Raw genomic sequence first — 23776 nt, 5'->3', positions numbered from 1 at the left:
TAAGAAGAAGCAGTGATTGCGTGTTCCATTATAGATTCTATATCAGAAAAGTGACTAGATCTGTGCTAACCAGTAACTTAGTGAAACTTGACAAGAAGAAATATATAATAGAAAACAGCTAATTATCAGAATTCATTAACTGATGAGGCCAGTAGTAATAGGTTCCATTTATTGAACTAACTCTTACTGAGAGACTGATGTTTTCTTTGACCTTTCACTTATCTAATTTAGTCCTCACAACATTTATCTCATTTTATAAGTGAGGAACATGAGACTCAAAGACTTTAAGTAATTTGCCCAAGGTCTTTTAGCCTAGAAGTAAGCGTTATTTGAATCCTGATTTGTAGAGTTGTTTTTCTTCTCCGAAATACTCTTTACACAGAAGGCAAAATCAAAAACAAGCTAGTTGTCACTTTACTCTGTTTACTTTTGTATTATTGAGGAACTCTCATTCCTCCTTATTGGGATTTCTCACTAAGCTTCAGTTTTCGCTTCTCTCTTCCCATAGCACTAGCTGAATTTCCAGCTTACTTTGGGAATAGAGAACCATCAAAAATTCACATCTAACTTAAATGCAAATTTAAGTTAGGTGAGTACACTTTCTTTCTCAAAAATAAAAAATAAAATGTCCTCTTTGATGAACTAGATAGAGAGCCACAATGGTTGACAAAATACTTCTTAAAATCTGCACACAGCTCCCTGTTGTCTGTGTAGGAATTTTCTGGAGGTACTTGGAGACACAGGCCAGATTCTTCCAATTTACTGTTGGGTCGTTTCCTTCTTCTGTATAGACTGCATTTCTAGGAGAGGAAATATGATTTAATGTAAGCCTACATGTATTATAATTAGAAAGATAAATCTGAACTTCTGGGGACACGTACCCTAGATTAATGTAAAATGAGTTGACTCTAGGAATGTATCTGTGATCTCAAGATATCTTTTAGAAAAACACATTTCTAATCAGTAAACAACACCAATTATTGAGCAAATGGGAGCAGAATTCTTGAAATCTCAAGATTTACCCATTTGTTTTCTGTTCATACTTTTAGATTTACATAATCCAAGATTACCGGAAATGTGTGTATCAAGATTATTAGAAATGACAAATGGTTACCAGAGTGGAAATGTGAGTGTTGCAGTTTGCTTTATGGGAACAGGATTCTAAGAGAATATTTTTATCATGCCTACTTATGCAATGACCACTATTTAAAATAAAGTTTTCTTTTCTTTTCTTTTCTTTTTTTTTTTTTGAATTTTGAGTATTACTCTTGATTTTTTTAAAGTTAATTTACTAATCCTAATAGGAAAGAAAGTGCTAGCAAAGTACCTACTTGCAGAAGAGAAGTTGAAAGTGGAGAAATATCTGACTCAAGGGTAAATAGAATTTGCACTAGCTAGCACTTAAGGAAACTCTCCTGTAATACGAAGCCAACAAACCCAAATGGTTTTTCTTCCCTTGGTGTAAACTTGTACTTAAGTTGGGTTGGATGTGATCTTTGGGTTTTAATGGGCATGACTGCGTTTATCCTACAGAGGTTTAAGGAGATGGGTGGCTTTTCTTTCTAGGCTAAGGCAAACAGAGAAACCAAACCATTTGAGTGAGGGCTGCCAAACCATTTGAGGGCTTGTTTAAGTGCCAGGAAAAGTGCCATTGAAATAGTGGAATAACAGAATGTTGGAGTTTCTTTTAGGGATACATAGAATCAAAATAAAAGAAATAAGTGCTTACTCTCTGGATATTCTTAGTGGAAAATGACTGAAAAAAATTCTGACTGCTACTGCTTATGTAATGGTGTTTACCCTTTTGAGGACTCCCTGTGGTTATCAGTGGTTTACTGTTTTCTACATAGAAGGTCTGACTATCTCTAGCAGAATAATTTGTGAGTACTTTTAAAAAATATATATACAAATTTCTTGAAGTGCTCAAGGACTTACAATGGTTGTTACTGCTCTCATAGGTGAGAGTAATAGGTGATATTAACTTGTTCAAGATTAATCATCTAGTGAATGTTAGAGCCAGGATTGAACTCAAAGTAGTAGTATTCTTGGTTATATCATACTGCATCCTTGTGCACTGAGGTATTAACTGAATATCTCATGTTACTAGTGCTGTGTGCAGTGTACTACAGAAAAAAAACTATGAGTTTCGTCTTTTTTCTAAGTGGAATTTTGAGTCATCTTTTATATTTAATTATGAAATTTTATGACTCCATTTGAAAATAAACACTTTAAAGCAAAAGTGCTTTCTTTTTTACTCACTTTTTGTATTAAGAGTAATTACTTAGCTTCTGTGTAAGTTCATATATTTCTGAATTGTTCTGAAGTAGAGCATCCGTGTTAAACGTGATTTTTCTTTAAAGAAGGCACCAAAGGCATGCTTCTACAGTTATGATCAGTTTAGTTTTCAAGGGCATTTACAATTCACAAATGCACTCACTTCAGTATTTGGTATACATTGTTAGGTATCTGGTGAGTTTATTCTGTAGCATTTGCATTTCCCAGAATTGCATTCCTTTAACTATATTGAATACCAGTTTGTTTTTCTTTCCGTATGGAGATTTGTTCACTTGGTTTCTGTGATTGTATATGCACAGTGGTTGCTTGATAAATGTAGAACAACTCTTAATCTTTTCACTCTGGTAAGGTTAGCAGAACTTCCATCATTTTAGGACTGAAGAAAAGCATAGGAGAATAATATACAAGTACTTTGAAGACAAGTTAGTGGCTAACACAAGACCAAAGATATATTCAAGACCCTTGGTTGTCCACACTGGCAGAATGAGTTATATCTGTTGGTTGAAACATCGCCAATACATACACACAGTTGAAATAGTTTTAAATATTGTCAGTGGTCCAGTTATCTAAATTAGCACTGTCCTGTCTTGTCACACTATGATTATTATTTAGAGCAGTGCTATCCCATAGAACTTCTGTGATGATGGAGATGTTCTATATTCCATACTGTCCAAAATGGTAGGCACCAGCCCCATTTGGCAATTTAGCACTGGAAATTTGGCCAGTGAGATTGAGGAACTGAATATTTAAAATTTAATTTTAGTTAATTTAAAGAAATAGTTACATGTGATTAGTGGGTACCATATACAGTGGGGAAAAAAATTATGACCAAGTAGAATAATGATGGATCGATAGAACATACAGATTTGGTGCAGTTTAAAGAAATCTTTTCTAGTATCTGTTCCATCCAACATTGGACCATGTGAATGCAGATCACTTGGTGTTTGTGAAGAGAGCCTTAGTGACTAGTGACTTGATGGGACTACAGAGACAGAACCCCCCCCTCCCACCCCCAGTCTTTTACCCTGTCAGATGGAAATTTCTGACTCAGCCATTTTCACTTTTCCAATAAGTTGCCCAGTTACTCTGCGGTCTCTGATAATAATGTAGATGGTCTGTGATATTAAAGTAGTACTTCTGATTTGAGGACTTATATTATCTCAGCATTTTCAAAACCCACTTGCCTGCAATCTAGTGTGTCTGTGGTTAGCTGTAATATATCTACTTGCCAAACGAGTGGTTTGGGTTGCTGGGTTTTCATTTAACTTTGAATTTCGGGGATTAGGGGGGAAAAAAAAAACAGGAATGAACCTATATTGATAAATTACATCAGAGACAATGGGACACAGAGAGGAATTTGATCCCCCAGGCCCTGCTGAATGCCCCCTTCCCCGCTCCCCTCACCACTTCAGTTTACTTCACCTAGCCATACTCTTTGTAGTTATCTCTGGTAATAGTTCTCTTTCTGGGCCAGGCCTTCTATCTAAATTCTTTGAGGTAATTAAGGAAGTCATAAAAATTTTTCTTGAATCTTCTGGATCTTGGTTGCCTTCAGCTTAATGCCAAAGTGACACATTTGGGGATGCACATTCTGAACCGCTTCAGAGCAAAGTAAATGGGGATACGATGCCTGTATTGTTTACCTCTTGCATCTGCCAGAATTAGGTGCCATTCTCCTCCCTCTGTCATACTATACTTGGATTTTATTAATTGCAACGGGATGGAAGTTTTAGGACACTAAAAGCTGGAGAAGGATTGAAGGTTTTTGTTACCCTTTAATTTCTAGTATAGTCACATGTCACTTAATGATGGGATACTTTTGGAGAAATGCAGTTAGGTGATTCTGTCCTTGTACGAACATCATAGAGTGCACTTATACAAACTAGATGGCATAGCCTGCACACCTAGGCTATGTGGTAGAGCTTATTGCTCCTAGGCTACAAACTCACACAGCATGTTACTGGAGGCAGTTGTAACACATGTATTTATTTGTGTATCTAAACATTATCTAAATGTAGAAAAAGTACAGTAAAAATATGATACAAAAGATGAAGTGTATGTGTATGTCTTTGCGCTTTGGTGGGGGGCAGGGGAGGGAGGGCTGGGGAGGAAGGTCTGACAGCTGGAGGAGGAGAGAGGTAAGGCAAAGAAGAGGAGAGAAAGAAAGGAGAGATAGAAAGAGACTCAGAGATGTAAAGCGTGAAAGGAGAAATAACGAAAGGGAGAGGGCAAGGAGAGACATGGAAAGAGATGGGGGCATGGGCAGGGAGGAATGGAACTGGGAGGAAAGAGAGCTAAAGAGAAAGGGAGGGAAGGGAAGTGAGTTTTTGTGCAGAAGTGCTCAAGGACTTACAATGGTTGTTACTGCTCTCATAGGTGAGAGTAATAGGTGATATTAACTTGTTCAAGATTAATCATCTAGTGAATGTTAGAGGCAGGATTGAACTCAAAGTAGTAGTACTCTTGGTTACATCATACTGCATCCTTGTGCACTGAGGTATTAACTGAATATCTCATGTTACTAGTGCTGTGTGCAGTGTACTACAGAAAAAAAACTGAGTTTCGTCTTTTTTCTAAGTGGAATTTTGAGTCATCTTTTATATTTAATTATGAAATTTTATGACTCCATTTGAAAATAAACACTTTAAAGCAAAAGTGCTTTCCTTTTTACTCACTTTTTGTATTAAGAGTAATTACTTAGCTTCTGTGTAAGTTCATATATTTCTGAATTGTTCTGAAGTAGAGCATCCGTGTTAAATGTGATTTTTCTTTAAAGAAGGCACCAAAGGCATGCTTCTACAGTTATGATCAGTTTAGTTTTCAAGGGCATTTACAATTCACAAATGCACTCACTTCAGTATTTGGTATACATTGTTAGGGATCTGGTGAGTTTATTCTGTAGCATTTGCATTTCCCAGAATTGCATTCCTTTAACTATATTGAATACCAGTTTGTTTTTCTTTCCGTATGGAGATTTGTTCACTTGGTTTCTGTGATTGTATATGCACAGTGGTTGCTTGATAAATGTAGAACAACTCTTAATCTTTTCACTCTGGTAAGGTTAGCAGAACTTCCATCATTTTAGGACTGAAGAAAAGCATAGGAGAATAATATACAAGTACTTTGAAGACAAGTTAGTGGCTAACACAAGACCAAAGATATATTCAAGACCCTTGGTTGTCCACACTGGCAGAATGAGTTATATCTGTTGGTTGAAACATCGCCAATACATACACACAGTTGAAATAGTTTTAAATATTGTCAGTGGTCCAGTTATCTAAATTAGCACTGTCCTGTCTTGTCACACTATGATTATTATTTAGAGCAGTGCTATCCCATAGAACTTCTGTGATGATGGAGATGTTCTATATTCCATACTGTCCAAAATGGTAGGCACCAGCCCCATTTGGCAATTTAGCACTGGAAATTTGGCCAGTGAGATTGAGGAACTGAATATTTAAAATTTAATTTTAGTTAATTTAAAGAAATAGTTACATGTGATTAGTGGGTACCATATACAGTGGGGAAAAAAATTATGACCAAGTAGAATAATGATGGATCGATAGAACATACAGATTTGGTGCAGTTTAAAGAAATCTTTTCTAGTATCTGTTCCATCCAACATTGGACCATGTGAATGCAGATCACTTGGTGTTTGTGAAGAGAGCCTTAGTGACTAGTGACTTGATGGGACTACAGAGACAGAACCCCCCCCTCCCACCCCCAGTCTTTTACCCTGTCAGATGGAAATTTCTGACTCAGCCATTTTCACTTTTCCAATAAGTTGCCCAGTTACTCTGCGGTCTCTGATAATAATGTAGATGGTCTGTGATATTAAAGTAGTACTTCTGATTTGAGGACTTATATTATCTCAGCATTTTCAAAACCCACTTGCCTGCAATCTAGTGTGTCTGTGGTTAGCTGTAATATATCTACTTGCCAAACGAGTGGTTTGGGTTGCTGGGTTTTCATTTAACTTTGAATTTCGGGGATTAGGGGGGAAAAAAAAAACAGGAATGAACCTATATTGATAAATTACATCAGAGACAATGGGACACAGAGAGGAATTTGATCCCCCAGGCCCTGCTGAATGCCCCCTTCCCCGCTCCCCTCACCACTTCAGTTTACTTCACCTAGCCATACTCTTTGTAGTTATCTCTGGTAATAGTTCTCTTTCTGGGCCAGGCCTTCTATCTAAATTCTTTGAGGTAATTAAGGAAGTCATAAAAATTTTTCTTGAATCTTCTGGATCTTGGTTGCCTTCAGCTTAATGCCAAAGTGACACATTTGGGGATGCACATTCTGAACCGCTTCAGAGCAAAGTAAATGGGGATACGATGCCTGTATTGTTTACCTCTTGCATCTGCCAGAATTAGGTGCCATTCTCCTCCCTCTGTCATACTGTACTTGGATTTTATTAATTGCAACGGGATGGAAGTTTTAGGACACTAAAAGCTGGAGAAGGATTGAAGGTTTTTGTTACCCTTTAATTTCTAGTATAGTCACATGTCACTTAATGATGGGATACTTTTGGAGAAATGCAGTTAGGTGATTCTGTCCTTGTACGAACGAACATCATAGAGTGCACTTATACAAACTAGATGGCATAGCCTACACACCTAGGCTATGTGGTAGAGCTTATTGCTCCTAGGCTACAAACTCACACAGCATGTTACTGGAGGCAGTTGTAACACATGTATTTATTTGTGTATCTAAACATTATCTAAATGTAGAAAAAGTACAGTAAAAATATGATACAAAAGATGAAGTGTATGTGTATGTCTTTGCGCTTTGGTGGGGGGCAGGGGAGGGAGGGCTGGGGAGGAAGGTCTGACAGCTGGAGGAGGAGAGAGGTAAGGCAAAGAGGAGGAGAGAAAGAAAGGAGAGATAGAAAGAGACTCAGAGATGTAAAGCGTGAAAGGAGAAATAACGAAAGGGAGAGGGCAAGGAGAGACATGGAAAGAGATGGGGGCATGGGTAGGGAGGAATGGGACTGGGAGGAAAGAGAGCTAAAGAGAAAGGGAGGGAAGGGAAGTGAGTTTTTGTGCACCAGTGTGTGTGCATGTGTGGGTGTCGGTGGGCTCCTTGGCTCCCCTCCTCCCCAGCCCACTCCTCTTGTTCCCTTGCCAACTCTGGGCCCCCCGCTGAGGTTGGGGTTGGGGTAGAGTGGAGGGCACATGGTAGGTGGACAGCATGTTGAGCCTCCTCATCTGTCTAAACCACCCAGAGCTAGCAGTAAATTCAACATTATAGTTGGATCCATCCTTTCAACATCACAAACAAACTTTTTGTTTATAATCCATTAAAATCTTGTGGGATCACTGTCATATTTGTGGTCCTGTATTGACTAAATGTATTTATGTGGCCCATGACTGCAATTAATTGCTCAAACATTATTTAGATATTATTCTCATTGTTTTCAGATATTTCATTTTTCAGAGAGACTGGCTATGTTTGCTATTTTACGGCTCATAATTTGGGGCAGTTGGTTAGGAGTTAGTTGAATGTTGGCAGTCCACAGATGTGCATCTCGAAGAAGCTCCCTAGCTGCTGTTCTTGACACTGCTGGTGGTGGTGATGGGGGTGGGGGTTATTTTTGGTATTGATATTAGTGATGGTGATGTTGATGTCCGTGTGTGTGTGTGTGTGTGTGAGAGAGAGAGAGAGAGAGAGGGAGAGAGAGAGAGAGAGAGTGAGAGAGAGAGGAGCTAGGGAACGAGAGAGAGAACTGTGCTGGTGTTGGGCTGAGCATGTCAGAAATTTGGCACTAACATGAGTTCTATTCAGTTTCCCTGCAGCCCATTTCTCTTCTACTCGGCAATTTTATCAGAGTTTTAAATAAAGAGAAGAGACTCTTCTTTAATAAATTAGGGAGACATTTCTTTGGTAGGGCAGCAAACCAAAGGCATGGAGTTTATATACGTTATTTCTTAGTTCAGTTTGTCTTAACATCTCAGACACATTCATCTAAAATTCATTACTACTCTTTTTCAAAAGGTGGGAAACTCATTGCTGTTTGATAGAGAGTGGAGGAGTTGAGAGGAGGTGATTAGATCTCAAAGGGAGAATTTCTTTGGAATTTCCCACTGTAGTCATTACCTAGGGTCTTTCTTGTAGGTCACCTTTGTAACACTGCACATAAAAGGAACTTTATTGCTCAGAAGTGAACACAGGCCAACTGTGATCGTTAGAGGCTTATTCTTGGGAGATAGTGAAAATGTAAACTATGTCCCATTTTTCTCTATTTTGGGATCTGGAAACCACCTTCTGAGCACATGTACCACCCTTACCTAAGTTTTATTTCATCCTCAGTTTCTAAGAACCTAATACATACTTGTCTTATTTTAATTAGTATTTAATAATATCACTCTTTTCTGACATACTGAAACATAAACCCATTTCTTCTAGGAGTTCTTTGAACAGAAATATTTGGGACCAGAAGAGCTCAGTTTGGTTTCCAATTCCTTTTTTTATTTGTTGGGTTATCTTGGTCAAGCTACTTTATTTCTCTGAGCCTTAGTTTCCTCATAAATAAAATGAGAATATTGATATAACGTTAATCTTCATGTGATTCGGAGAAATAAAAGTGAGAGTGCATTGTAATCTACAAAGTGCTGTATCAGTGTCAGCTGTGGCTGCCTGTTATTACTAAACCTTTTAAGACAGAATATGCATTGGAATATCTTTTTCATTTATAGAGTGTTTTCGTGTGTACAGAGCAAAGGAAAGCAAACATACTCCCTGCTCTCAAAACAATGAGTATGCATTCCATCTGTTACTAATAGCATTTACACAAAAACAGACTAATTCACAAAATTATACCAGAACATAAAAGGCAATACAGACACAGTTGAAGGAAATAGCTGCTAGTGAATGTATTATTAATCCAGACACTTGTATGTGGGTGGAAGCTTGTAAAAGATTGAGTCATAGGAATTGTATTTTCAGAAAGTTTGGGGATGTGGGTAAAAGAATGACAGAAGGGGAATTAACTTCTTCACATCTCTTTTAGTTTGTATAGTTAATTGGTCCCTTGGCCAAGAGTGTTTACCTCTTCTGCCTATATGAATTTTAACCTTTCTTTGTGATTAGTTTTGTATATTAACTACTTTGAGGTGTCCTGGTATGATCTGCCCAAGATACCGCTACTCCTTAACTAACCTACCTCCAATTCATAACAAGCATAACTGCTCTTTTGTTTATACCTTAAAAGAATTTTCTAAAGGTCTTTATAACATTTATCAAATTATATTGTGCCTATTTACCTTTTTGTCACCTCCCTGATGTCTTGGAAGTGACTTATTCATCCTAAAATAGCGCTCTGCAAATGTTTGTTGAATAAAAATGTTTGTTGAATAAATATGTTTGTTGAATAAATAGGTGCACACTATGCCATTTGTTTGTTTAGGGGGCTCCACAGTGAATGAGAATCATCTTTCTCGTCAAGGAAAATGGATGGGGGGTGTGTGTGTGTGTGTGTGTGTGTGTGTGTGTGTGTGTGTGTTTATATAAATATATATGAAAGAGGGAGGGGGAAGGAGAGTGAGAGAAAGCATCTCTATCTAATTTATGTCTGTCTAAAATCTGTTTCCATTTCTGAGATTTGCTTGGCTTAATATAAACTAATTCACTATATACTCATATGGACATATCTGGATTTAAGAAAATCATTAAAGTTCTGTTTCTTTTAATAGAATTGGGGGATGTTTCCAGTTTTTATTTAAATGATATTTGACAAATTTTGTACTTCTCTGTGATGCCATAGTAAGGGCAGAACTTAATTCTGTTCATAATATTGTTTTCTTTTGTTTGTGGAACTCTTATTGTTCTTTGATCTTAATCATCAGTTTTCTTTCTTTTTTTTTTTTTCTTCTATTATTATGCATTTCTGGATGTCTTAACATATGCTACATCCAGCGCTAATTGTTGGAAAAGTGCAGAGATTAGTCCCACAGGGCCTCTGCACCAAAGAGTTTGCAGCTGGATGAGGAGGCAGCTATATGCTTAATTGAAGGATAAAGTACATTTCTTTCTACTGATGCTCTTCTAAGCAAGGAAGCAGAGTTACGTGGTTATTAGAGTTCAAAATAGACTTAGCCACTGTGCTCTAACTTCGGGGAAAATGTTTGGGTCAGAGACAAGAGGCTACAGGACCACTGAGGTCTGGATGGGAATGAACAAGAATGATATGGTTGGCTTAACGGCAGGAGTGGGGTGAGTGAAACATAGGAGGGAAAAAGTTTGAGAAGTGGCATAATGAAGGCCCAGGGTCCAATGGTTCACCTTAAAAATGTCCCCACAGGGCAGGATAGTTAGATGAGTTTATGCCATTTACCCTCAGTATTGTTTATACTGTTTACTTCAAAATAGAGTAGATTAGAAAAGGATCAAAGATTCAGGCTCTGCTTTTGACTTGGCTGTGAAATGTTGTTAGTGATTTCCAGTCTGGTTACTGATTTACAAGTTGGCTTGGATGTGCGTCTGTTTTCCAGCTTGCGTTAGGGTAGCAGTGCAGAGAATACAGAGACAGATCTGGAAAGGGACTAGAGTGGATGCAGAAGGAATTGTGGCTTGAGCAAATATTATGTCAGTATAAATGAGATTATACATTTGGGAGTTCTAAGTAAACTCTGAAGTGCTAAGTCAGTGTATTGACAGTACAGCTCTGTGTGTGAGTGTGTGTACTTCTGAGTAGTTGTCGAAGGTCTTGTAGATGTTCTTCTAGCTCAGGCCCTACTCATATTTTGTCAAGATTTTGAATTGTCAACCTCTGTTGTAAGAAGATTCAGAGTCAAATTACAGTAATTAATTCTACTTCAATCTTGCTGTTTAAATATTAAATCATTGTCTACGGCCATGCTACCCTGAACAAGCCCGATCCTGTCTGATCTTGGAAGCTAAGCAGGGTTGGGCCTGGTTAGTACTTGGATGGGAGACCACCTATGAAGACCAGATGCTGTAGGCATAAAAAATAAAAAAAATAAAAATAAGAGTTTGTAAGCTGACAAGGTCCTTGCAATTTGTGAGGTCAACCAAAGGTTACCTCGGCTAAAAAAAATATTAAATCATGGAGTCATTGTTAAAGTAATTAGTAATAGATAAATTTCTTGCACCTGTTATGATATATCAACTATGTCTTCAGTATATGTTAGGGAATAAAAGACATGTAATAAAATTTTTTTTTATGGAATTAAAAATGTGATATATATATATAAATGTAAAACATTACAAAAAACACAGGACATATAGAAATCCAGAAAGCTACCAGCCAAATTTAATAGATGTTTATATTTTACCTTATTTGCTTCAATTTTTTTGTTTATTAAGCAGTAGAATAGTATATATAGCTAAGGCAGGCCTATCCCTTTGCTTCTCCCTCTAGAGGTAATTGCTATTCTAAATTCAGTTAGTGCCATATTTAAAAAAATATATTTTACTACAGGTGTATGTATCCATAAACATGTTTTTAATGTGTTGACGAAAATGTAAAATTATTTCAGTTCTTTACGTGGAAAACTGCAATAATTTTATAATTTTTTATTTTAGTCAGAACATTAAAAACTTAAATATATTGTTCTGGCATAATTTTCTACCTAATAAAATAAATTGAAGTGGCTTTGAAACTATCTTGACCATAATCTACAGAATGACCTAATACATATCCTATACACGTGTGTGTATGTGTGTATACAATGGAAAGAGTTTCTCCAAACTATAGTTTCCTGTACTATGTGTGATAACCTCTATTTTCTAGCCTATTCAGTTTTAAATGCTCGTTCCAGACTTAGTAAATTGATTTCATGACCTAATGATAGGTTGCCACCCATGATTTGAAAAACTGTTTAATATAAAAAAATTTCATCTAATCTTAATCTGAAATTAATATTAACTTTAGTGTACAAACAAGACTTTGTTATGTAATAAAAGTGCTTCAAATAATGCCATGTATTAAAATAGCATTCTTTTGCACAAGATGTGATAGCATTCATTTTGTCTAATTCATTTTGAATATTTGTTTTCTATGAACTAAATCTATACACGTCTTAGCCATTTGATTAATCAATATTAATTAGCTAAGTATTTTAGAGAATTCATTTTGGTTAGCGTAGAGTATCTCCTTTTCACCTGTTCCGACCATGGTGTTAGACCTGGAGTCCAGGAGGGCTGTCATGGTGTCAGGAAAGGAAAGAGCTCTTGCTGGCTCAGAAACTGGCTCCCAGTCCTGTTACCAGAAAACTGTATGTAGCCTTAATAAGTCCTTTCTTCCTTCTAGCCCTCATTTCTCATCTGTTAAATAAGAGGGTTAACTAGCTATCTTGAAAGCACTTTCATTATGTGAAATATTGGGTAACTTGGACCTCAGCCTCAAGTTGTTAGAATTTGCTGAGAATATGTCTTATGTAAATAAAAGAATAGAACTTTTTTTCTTCTGGAATTACTGGTTTTTCATTTGCATTTGGGCCAAGGGGTAGGCAGGTCATATTCAGTTTAATATGGTTCTTGGACAGAAATGTTTCCTCCATCATAAAACCATGTCAGAGTAATCTTGGTATCACCAAGCTCTGCCTACTTTTCGTTGCATTATTTCTGAGTGAGGGACAAGGCTATGTGAATGTATATGTAAACATACATAGTGCTAAGAATGGCAAAGGAATGATTCTTCAGTGTTTCAGTGAAATGTCTTCACAGGCAAATCAAAAGCTGCAAAAAGAAATCTATAACCTCTTATAAGCCCTAGGGAACACTTTCATAAGTTGTATACATTGCAGTAGTCTGAAGCTTTGGGGAATTTCCCTTTTTAATGCCAGTCACACATTTGGAATAGAGTAAGGACATATCACCTAAACTACATGCCCTTAAAACAGACAAAACAACACTTTTCCTAAGAGCCCTTTGTGTATGTTTGTTTTAAGACACTGGAGTTTAAGCAGTTTGGGGTAGAATGGGCCTTGGAGACCTTCTGAGAAAATAGAGCAGCAAATACTCTTGCCTGGATGGAGGCAAAATTAGAGGGCAGATTCCTGGTACCTACCAAGGTTCCCATTTTCTTTTGGTTTGCAGATTCTTTTTAGGCAGCTCTGCATTTAAGGAAATCTAGAGAGCCAGAGTTCTAACTCATTGTCTGAGGGTGTGGACCTATTAAAAAAAGTGATTATTCTTGAAATGTGCTCCCACCTGGAGAACTAATGAAGGTGTGTTTTTCCTTAAGGACACCAGGATAGATATAAGTCTGTGGGAGAGGATTCTCTGAACTGACACCAGGGTAAACATAATCTCTGGGTGAGGATCCTCTGAACCCAAGGTGGCTGAGGCAGAGGCTAGATTTATTTAACTCCTCTGGCCATGTGAGAACTCACTTTTCCCTCAGCTGCAATATGCAGAACATTCTTGTCTCATTATTTTAGCAGTACTTGCTCTCCCTTTATAGAAGTGGATTAGAATTTTCTAGACCTCTGGGTTCTGATTTTGTGGTCAGTATCTTTACGCCAGGGACCAGAGCTAACTATTGTTTTGTGATACCCTGTGCTTGGCACTGAGTAGGTGTTATGTGGGTTTTTGTGAATGAAGACTATACTGACTAGTCACTGTTTTGTGCAATGCGAGTTATCAGTTTGGTCATACTAGAACTGGCTTTTTGGAGTAAACAAAATGCTTTTCTTTTTACTTTAAAATACTGCTAACGAGCCTTCATGTCTGCTCTTCCTTTTCCTTTGCAGTGTGTCGAGATTTTGCTGTCCTAGAGGACCACACCCTGGCCCACAGCCTGCAGGAACAAGAGAGTGAGTAATGGCTCTCATTACTGGTACCCAGAGGCAGGTTTCTTTGGGAGAGGCAGGGTGAGAACACCTTCATTGGCTATACCATTCATCCCTCTGAAGGATTTGTCTAGGCAGATGACACCTGGGTAAAGAATTAAGTTCTGGGTATTTTGAAGTATGACAGCTACTAGGGGTTAGAAGACTGCTGTGTACAATGGAAGAAAAGAGGGACTTGAACTTTTTCCCTTGCCTTAGTGTTGTAGGAAGGAGACATTGGTTATACATGTATCTGGGGTGTGTAGAAGACTGGCATGGGGATCTATTTCTTCCCCTAGAATAGGGGCCTGAACATTTTTTTCCAGGCAATGATGGTATCTAGACTGGATTTTTCTGAAAATTTATGTATGTAAATATGAAAGTAAATCTAAGTTATATGGGTTGAACAAAGTACATATTTGTGAATGTGTAATTTATGAATCATTAATTCATCTGTCAGTGTAAAATTAAATATTGAAAAGTGTAGTTTATAAATAGAGTGGCAGCTTCTGGAGCAGAAAGAGCACTGGCCCTGGCTCTAGAATATTGATGTAGAAGTCCTGGCACTACCATTGTTGCCATGTGCCCAAAGGCAAATTATTTAACCTTTCTGATCCTCTTTTTACTTAATGGAAAGATGGGAATAATAATTTCTGTGCTGCCTGTCATATAGTGTTGTTGAGAGCATAAAATGAAGTGATGGATGTGAAGCTCTTTAATGGAAAGGTCTTAAGTTTATTATTAGGTTTATTATTAACAAGCCAAAGCATTGTAATTCATCTCCTCAATCTTTCTGTCCAGTTGAGCATCATTTGGCATCAAATGTTCAGCGGAACCGTTTGGTCCAACACGATCTCCAGGTGGCAAAGCAGCTCCAAGAGGAAGACCTGAAAGCTCAGGCTCAGCTTCAGAAGCGCTACAAGGACCTGTGAGGATTCAGGGAGTGGGAGGGAATCATGCCAGGCAGGACTGGTTTTGTCTGCTGAGCCAGCAACCAGGGCAGAGAAGGAGACTCCTTCTATGCCTCTGATTTCTTTCACTATTAGATTGAAAATTGTGTGTGTGTGTGTGTGTGTGTGTGTGTGTGTGTGTGTGTGTGTATCCTTTTCTTTGATTTGAAAAATTTTGATGTTGGAATGCTTGACTAGGTTTTGGGATGTGGATTCTGGTGTGAACTCTTAATATTTTAACTGTATGACTTTGAGCCATTTAGTACACCAATTTTCCTTCCCTGCAACATGGGGAAAGTGATCTCTGCCTCATAGGTTGTCTGGGGAATCCAGCGAAATACTGAATATGAAAGAACTTTGTGAATTGTATTGGGTTCTTTTATTTCCTAGTGGTATTTACCCACTGTTATTTTCCTTGAACCCCTTGCTTTTCAGGTAGAGGCAGAATCTTCTGGAAAGCTCTGAATTGTACACTCAGTTTTCTTCACAGCTTCAGTGTCTGACAAAGTTCTTTCTCAGTCTCCTTTAATAATAGTTAGGGAAGTAGAAAGATCGTGTCTAAGTTCTCTTCCAACACAATTACTTTTTATTCCTTTTTCGGTGTTTTAAAGCTCGAAGGGCACTTTTTTTTTTTTTGTGAGTAGCTCTTATACTTAAATCTCCAAAGGTGGATTTAACCACAAGTTAATTGTTTTGAGGAGGAAGAAGTAAAGGAAGAATCGAAAGGGACCCCTCAATTTTACTTTAATTTACTTTAGTTGTCACGTTCAAATAAACAGGAAAAACTCATTTTTGCTGCCTTTGAGGAAGGGTTTGTCTTTCTCTTTTATTCATGGTAAAGAGGACTTTATCACTTTCTGTTCAGCTTTCTTAATGTTTACTTTTGTAAGTAAACATTCTTGTTGACTCTTGCTATACTAGACACGATGAAACTCACTGGAGATAGCAGAAGTGAACAAACATAGCCATTGCTTTTAAGGGCCTCAGGAAAATGCTCTGAACATTTTCTATGTAGAGATACATGAATGAGGCACAGAAAATTGGATAGTAAATGTCGTGCCTATGAAAGAGAAGAGACTAGGAAAAACCATGCTGATAACAGGTGATATATTTAGAACCTTGATAGTTAATTAAGAGTTTATAGTGTAACTAGGAGAAACCATTCTAGCCAGAGGGAGGAGCATGCACAAAGGTAAGAAGTTAAAAGGACCTGGAATCTTATGATAGCTACAAGATGTTCAGTATTTCTGGAGTGGAAAGTACAGTTAGGCATATAGGTAGGAAATGAGACCAGAAGAGTAGTCAAAAGCTGAACCAAAAGGTCATATCAGTTATGTTAAGGAATTTATTTTTTGTAGATTTTATATTATAAATAATAGAACTATTTGAAGGAGTATTAGATTTTTCATTTAGAGACCTACTCTGGGGGCTGGGCAAGTAAAGAGTTGGACAGGGTGAGATTGAAGGAAACTATTGAGTAGTGCTCAGATTAAGAGGTGATAAAGCTTGAATTGAGGACAGTGAGTGATAGAGGTACAGAGGGGAGGGAGATGATGAGGCCTGAATTGAGAGTAATGTTGCTGGAGTTAGAAGAGACAGATTTGAGATGTATGGAGGTTCAAACAGTTTAGATGAGAGCCAGAGCTTGAATGTTCCAGGATTCTAAATTATTGGCCTTTATGTTATTTACAGTGCTCTGTTATGAAAGCCAGTTGTGAGGTTGGTGCAGAAGTTTAAGATCTTGAATTAAGGTAATGATATTGAGTATAATGAGATTATTGAGAGATAATTGAGATAAATCACTGTAAACTATAAATCAGATTTGGAGAATGATGGATTATAGGTTCTAAATGAGAGAGAGGAATCAGGTATTATATTTCTGCCTTGGACTTCATTCAGGGTGTTGGAGGTATTCCTAGTTGGAAGAAAGTAAGTTAGAAAGGAAGTTTTTCAGTTTTCACATCCTGGCATTCTTGACTGTTGAACATCAAGGGGAGGATTAAATGTTGTAGATTTTAAGAAAGTGGAACCTTTCACTCAGTCTGGTTCTGGGGCCCCTGTCCAAAGTTAACTTTGTCAAGATTGTTGACTACTTTCCCATTTTACTTCCTCAGGAGTCTATAATTAGCTGAGTGAAACAGAACTAATCTTTCTTGGAAATGTGATTTGAAATAATTAATCTCAGCCTTATATACTAGGAGATACATCTTCTGTGTCACTTGTGACCTTTAACACTTCATTTGGATTTGCCTTCTCTACTGTGGGTTCTGCTTTCTTCCCTCTGTTATCACCTTTCATATAGTTAGTAATTGCTTACTCCTGTACAGATTTCATGTTAATTTGAGAGATCCAGATAGAGAAGTCTGAAAACTAAGATCATAATTTTGTGTAATTATTAATTATTAGAAGTGAGTGAATGAAAGGATATGTTAGTAAAAATTGTTCTAAATAGATTATTTTCAGGTTTTTTTTGTGTTGAGTGGTTAAGAATTATAGGATATTAGACTTAAATATGAAATCATTAAGTCCACAAATTTTTATAGCTTATAAAATGACACGAAGGAGGATGATTCACTTGCGAGACCAGGAATCAAATCTGCAGACATTTTGTTCAGTGATTTCTCCACTGATTCTGAAAACGTCTTGCATTTCTAACCTGTGTTCTCTGTCGTATATTATTTTCCTCCTTTTCTGTATTGTGTATGTGTAGGCACATACATACACACCCATGTGTGTGCACACATCGACTTTCACCTACATCTCCCTATTTCCAAACATGTTGAAAGTGATTATTTCTTTATACAAATGAGAATAATTTTTATTACTTTATTCATCAGTTTTGTTTAGAATAGAGTATATGGGTTTCAGTTCCTCCAGAGAAGTTAGGATATTGCCACCCACCCTCCACCCCAACACTTTTTAACAAAAGAATGCTATTAAACATGGAATATATAACCAAGACTGAGATTCATTGAGTATTTCAAGTTCACCTTGCAGGGGGCGACTAAGAAGATATATTTGTTTAGCAAACAAACTATATATATAAAGATCACAATTGTAATTTTATTCCAGCATCTTTTTAGATAGGAAACTCTAAACATGTTTATGTTCACCTTTCCGAGCAGTTTTTCCTAAAGGTTGGCTCTCCAGAGCTATTGCATTCTAGAGTTTTAAGCTGCCCATTAACTTTTCTCACAGCCTGAGACTAGAAGACTTGCAGGCGTCTTCGAGACATCCGAACTCCATTTTCTGTTGAAACTACTGTTTTATAAGTGCTGTTTTAAAGGATCTGTTTCTCCCACCAAAGCGATTCATCTTGTTTCTTCGACCAAAATATATTGGGAACTTCTGAGCACAAGATGAAGATTTATTCATTTTTGTATCTTCAGTGTTAAGCATAGTGCCTGTACCATAAAAGGCAGTGTTTAAATCTTTGTCGAATGCATAAATGCCAAAACAACAAAACTGGTAGCAGCAGTGTTAACAATGTTTAATTTTCTTAGAAGCCAGAGTATTCAGAAAACTGAAATTGACCAAAGAGGTTTCTACTGGGAACTTAAGCTGGGGAATCTACAATAATGCTTCCATAAAGCATTATTGAAATTGAAAAAAAATCTAATTAAAAATTTATAGAAACCATTTTAAAGTCAAACTACCCTCTTTAGGTAACCACAGTGTTATTGATATTTCAGTGAGCGTGCTCTCAATGTTTTTCTGTGTACTTGCTACGTATTTGGTTATTTGTGGACGTTAATCTCACAGTCTACATCTCCTTTGCAGAATTGTGAGAAAACATGCCTGTCTGTCAGTAGAGTGGTCCTAGTAAGGTGAAGTGATATGGTAGTGTAGAAAAAGCATTGAGCTTTCCATTGTAGTGTCTGGGAATCCGATTCTGGTTCTGCCACTTATTTTCTCTGTGATCTTAGGGAAATAATTTCAATACTCTAGGCCTCAGTTTTTTCATCTGCAAGTTGTGACATTGTCAGCCTCTTTGTATCATTGTTGTGAGAATTAAGTGACATAAAAATATTCTTTGGTGGATAGTATTCAGTAAATTGTGTTATTTTTAGGAGAAATCATTCCTTATTTTCTTCATTCATGTTGTTTTCATCTTTGTTTTTAGTGAACAGCAAGACTGTGAAATTGCTCAGGAAATCCAGGAAAAGCTGGCTATTGAGGCAGAGAGACGACGCATTCAGGAGAAGAAGGATGAGGTACAGCTTGGTCAATACCCCTGCACCCAATGGAAGAAGGGCTGCTCAGCTCTGGAGCAGCTACTTTTTTTATTCACGGGCTCAGTGTAGGGTTGCAAGATGGGCAACAGGGCTCTCCTTTGTTGGGGCATGTAGTCCAGGTATTGCCTTACATGCACCACTGTTTATTGCCCCTCGATCAGTTGTATAAATAGAGGAATCTTAAAAGATGCTAATGGATAATTTAACAAAATGTGAACTAGTTTCCTAGGGCTGCTGTAACAAATTGACGTAAACTTGGTGGCTCAAAACAAGAGAAATTTATTCTCTCGGTTCTGGAGGCTAGAAATTGAAATCAAAGTGTTGTCAGGGCCATGCTACCTATTGAGAAAGATCCTTCTTTGCTTCTTCCTAGCTTCTCCTGGCTCCTGACAGTCTGGCATTCCTTAGCTTGTAGCTACATCACTTCAGTCTCTTCCTCCATTGTCCTGTGGCCTTATTCCCTGTATCTGTGTGTCCTCCTGTTTTCTTATAAGGACGCTAGTCATTGGATTGAGGAACCACCCTGATCAAGTATGATCTTTTATTAGCTAATTGTATCTGTAAAGACCCTGTTCCTAAATAAGGTCCTATTTCGAGGTTCTTGGTAGAAATGAGTCTTTAGGGGGTCCATTTTCAACCCAATACAGGATTTCCTTCTATAGGTTATTCCCACAACATTAATGAGAGCAGACCTTAGGTATAGCCTGAACCACAGGTCAGAGAGTAGTCACTGTGAGAGGCCAGGATCAGTAATTGCTCTCACTCTGTTTTGTTAATTGGTTCACTCTCCTATGACATGCTGACTTAAAGCACTAATCTGTTTGATTCTGTATATATTTTTAAATTGTACTATTTTGAGAGCCAAAGATAACTAAAATTAACAATAGTGGTTAGTTTATAAGAAGACTTGAATATACAGTTAACTATTACTTGCTTTTTTGTTGTTTCCAGCATTTCTTATTGTTTCTTTTCACATGGCATTGATTATGTGTCTTCTTTCTTTCATATCTATTGTGCTATTCTTGGCCACTGTCTTGATTTCTAATAGGGAAAAAGTGATTTATCATTTTTAATAGCATAATGGCCATATGATTTATTATATAATCACAAAAACTCTTCAGGGTTAAAGGGTACACACTATCCTGGGCTAACTGGCACATATGACACTCTATTAAATAGATAAGATCAGGATCACCAGTCAACTGTATGCACATGTACTGCTGCTCCCACTGAGCTATCCTTGTTCTCATAGAACTAATTCCTTGTTCATTGCCAGGAGAGTGTGAGACACCTGGTATGCGTGTATTTAGCTGTTCCTTTAAGAAAAAACTGTGATTATGTGATAATCAGAATTGCAAGTAAGAATTAGGGATTACTTTTTATCCTTCTTTTCATCAACACAGGAGCTCTTTCTTACGACAGGATATGTTGCCTCTCTATAGTCAAGACTTAGCTTTGGGGATGAAACCGGGAACTGAAAGAAGTGATTATATTTTGTAGACAGGAAAGCTTCTATTTAAAAAATAACAGAGTAATGAATTTGGCTTCTTATAAATGCTGCTGGTGTCCTGTAATTTTTTTTTCATTCATTCAGGGAAAAACAGGACACAAAGAGAAACCACTTTATTTTAGGCATATAGAATCTAAATAGCAATCACAATAAATAATCTCATGGTAATGATGTATAAAGTAAGCAGTGTGGTGAATAACTTCATTTTTCAGGTGAAAAAATTATGTCTCAGAGGAGTAAGTGACCGGTTTCAAGCTGTACTAAAGTGCCAGAGAAATGTCTGTACAATAAAGTTCTCCTGACTGACTGCTTCTGACTTAAGATATAGTGTGACACAACATAAAACATGTAGACTTTGGAGTTAGCTGCCCTGGGTTTTGAATCTTAGCTGTTTAACTTTTAGCTGTGACTTTTGGTATCTCAACTGTGTAGAAACTCAGGTTCCAAATTGGAAATGTCAACTGTAGATACTTTAAAGGGCTGTTATGGTATGAAGTTTAAATGAGATCATATATATATGGCCTCTGGTACCTATTAGGTTAATGATTGCTCTTCCTTTTGCTTTCTTGCAAGCTGTTTTCCTAACCATTCAGCTCTTTATAACAATTCTGATTGCTCTTATAGAGTTATATATGATAAATTAGAGAGGGAGCAAAATGAATAGGCTTAAATGTATTCTAAGATTTGAGGTACCTTCAAGTTTACTTGCCTTTACAGGCCTCCCGCTACCTTGCCTTCCACCACTATCTGACTTACTGAAATGCTCCCCCAGCCCCAGTAGAGTGGAGAGATTAAGTGAGAATTTCAGTTGTGGAGATTTAGTGAGGCTAGCCTTTTAAAACTCTGTTCAGACTTTATGACTTTTCTACTGATGCCTTAGATTAGAAGAGGGCTTTTATCCTAGAAAAATGTAACTCTCAGCTGACAGGTGTGTCGTAAGTATTAAATGAACAAAATTTGCATTAGTAAAGTTTGCCTTTGAAGGATGTATGATAATGATAATTTATTTTAGTCAAGGGTCCCTCAGAGGGGAGTGAGACAGTAGTGCTAATTTTTCTGACCAACTCTTGAAAGCGTGTTTCCTGTTACTCATGAACTTTCCTAATTCTTTTTTATTTTATTTTTTTCTCTCTATTAATATTCTACTTCCCTGTAGAGTCTACTTAGTTAATAAGTTTTTATTTCAACACTGGGGCTGTGTAAAATTCCTCTTCGGATTTTTCACCCAAATCTCTTTTAGAGATTTTTGGGGTCAACTCTATTAGGTAGTTTATAATCCCCCAAAACAACCAGATGTAGACACTAAGTCTCCTTTTCTGTTGGGACAGATTTTTTTTTTTCTGAACAACATTGTACAGGAGAATTAAGAGTTATACAACTTTGTGTGGGTGACTTAGTATGTCTAGCTAGCTTTGTTATGGTATAACTTTATTGTGTTTCTTAATAGAGCACAGATATAAGGAAAATAGCATTTCCTTTCAGGGAGACAGATGTTAAAAAAAAAAAAAAACAGGAAAGGAAAGGAAAAAGATCATTCGTATTCTTCCCAGCATTATGGCCTCTTCCCTTTCTCCCTCTTTTCTCTCTTTTCTCCCTCCATCCACCTGTCTCTCCTTCCTTTCTCTCCTCTTTCCCTCCATTCCTTCCTCTCCTTCTTCTTCCCTTCCTCCCTCCTTTTCTCTGTACTTTCTTTCTCTCTTCCTTTTTTTTTTAACTGTTAAAATAGTGTCTTGAATGTAGTAGTTCCATTCCTTTCTAGGCTCCCTGTTGAAAGGGCTTGTGGCCTCTGGGAATACTGGACTATGCGTTTGTGATTAGTAAAAGTGGACTAATTTCACTGGGTTCGTTCTCTTGATCACAGCATGTACATTTGCCAGTGTCGTTTAATAAAGCCAAGGAATGTGTTGATTTAGTTTATTCTTAAAATGCTAAATAAGTAAGTTTTTGTGTGTCTGTGTGTCTGTGAGTCTGTGGGTCTGTGGATATACATATCTGTGTCTTTGAACCTAGGTCCAGATATATGTGAATGTGAAACTATTTTGGGGAAAAAGATGTTTTTTTTTTTTGCTTAAATAAACAGCATGGCCAACCATGTTATGAAAAGTCTGTGGCACTAGTCCAACAATTTGAAGCCACTTATAAACTATCAGGAATAAATTTAGTAACCAATTTACATTAAAAATTAATCCAGTGTGAACCATAATACTTTTTTGTAGCATTCTTAAAGTGATTAGAAGTTCATGTTCTAGAAAAATTTTTGTATAAATTGGCAATATTTAGAGAATAACTCAAATAGCAATACATTTTAGATACTAAAATTTGTCCCTATGATTTGGCACTTTAAAAATAAGTTTATACACATATGGCCAGAAAGGGGAAGTGAACAGGAGGCTTCTAGTTTAGAAAATCCTTCACTATTATCTTATTTATACTGATGTTTTTATATCCATAGAATTTGTATTATGTTATTTTTCTGGTCTTATAGAGTAACCTTTTTGGGATTATATCTGCTTTGAGTTCCCTAATGACTTAGATGTTAATATACTAGTTGCTAGTTAATAAAGGATTTAGTGCAATCTAATGGAATGGCATTCTTTATTTTTTTTCTTTCTGACAGTCATTTGACAATCACAATTTTTGATCTCCTTTAGATTGTTTTTATACCCAAGATTTGCCCAGGGAAAAGTAATCCCGATATAAAGTCATATAAACCATAAAAATAGCCTTAGTACCTCAATACCATGGTTCAGTAACTTGTCATCTACTTGAGAAAGATGTGCCAGGCTCCTCTGGGCTTCAGTGCACCTTGTACATATTAAAGACTCTCTTAGGGCATTGATCTTTGCACGTCACACATTATGTAATTATTTGCTTCTAACACTTAATAGATACAGACTTTACGAATGTCGAACATACCTTGTTTCTCTACAGGTCTCTGATAGAATGTTTGGCCCATTAAAGGGCATCAGTAAATCCACGTTTTCATTAGGA

General features: G+C 37.0%; 1 protein-coding gene and 1 pseudogene across 2 annotated transcripts in view; both read left to right on the top strand.

Moving 5' to 3' along the window:
* Positions 1 to 23776, top strand: part of CCDC50 (coiled-coil domain containing 50) — a 70787-nt gene that overhangs the window by 14944 nt on the left and 32067 nt on the right. For both annotated transcript variants that reach the window (XM_011381491.2, XM_023525764.1), the window contains exons 2-4: positions 14013 to 14075; positions 14892 to 15018; positions 19164 to 19254. In XM_011381491.2, coding sequence (XP_011379793.1) covers positions 14013 to 14075; positions 14892 to 15018; positions 19164 to 19254 — 281 coding nt within the window. The remainder of the gene's footprint in view (positions 1 to 14012; positions 14076 to 14891; positions 15019 to 19163; positions 19255 to 23776) is intronic.
* Positions 11142 to 11260, top strand: LOC111734449 (annotated as a pseudogene).

The sequence above is a fragment of the Pteropus vampyrus genome, unplaced genomic scaffold (genome assembly GCF_000151845.1).
Source record: "Pteropus vampyrus isolate Shadow unplaced genomic scaffold, Pvam_2.0 Scaffold14, whole genome shotgun sequence".
In the NCBI taxonomy this organism is placed as follows: Eukaryota; Metazoa; Chordata; class Mammalia; order Chiroptera; family Pteropodidae; genus Pteropus; species Pteropus vampyrus.
The sequence above is the reverse complement of the archived record's forward strand: the minus strand, read 5'-3'. Positions and strand labels throughout refer to the sequence as shown.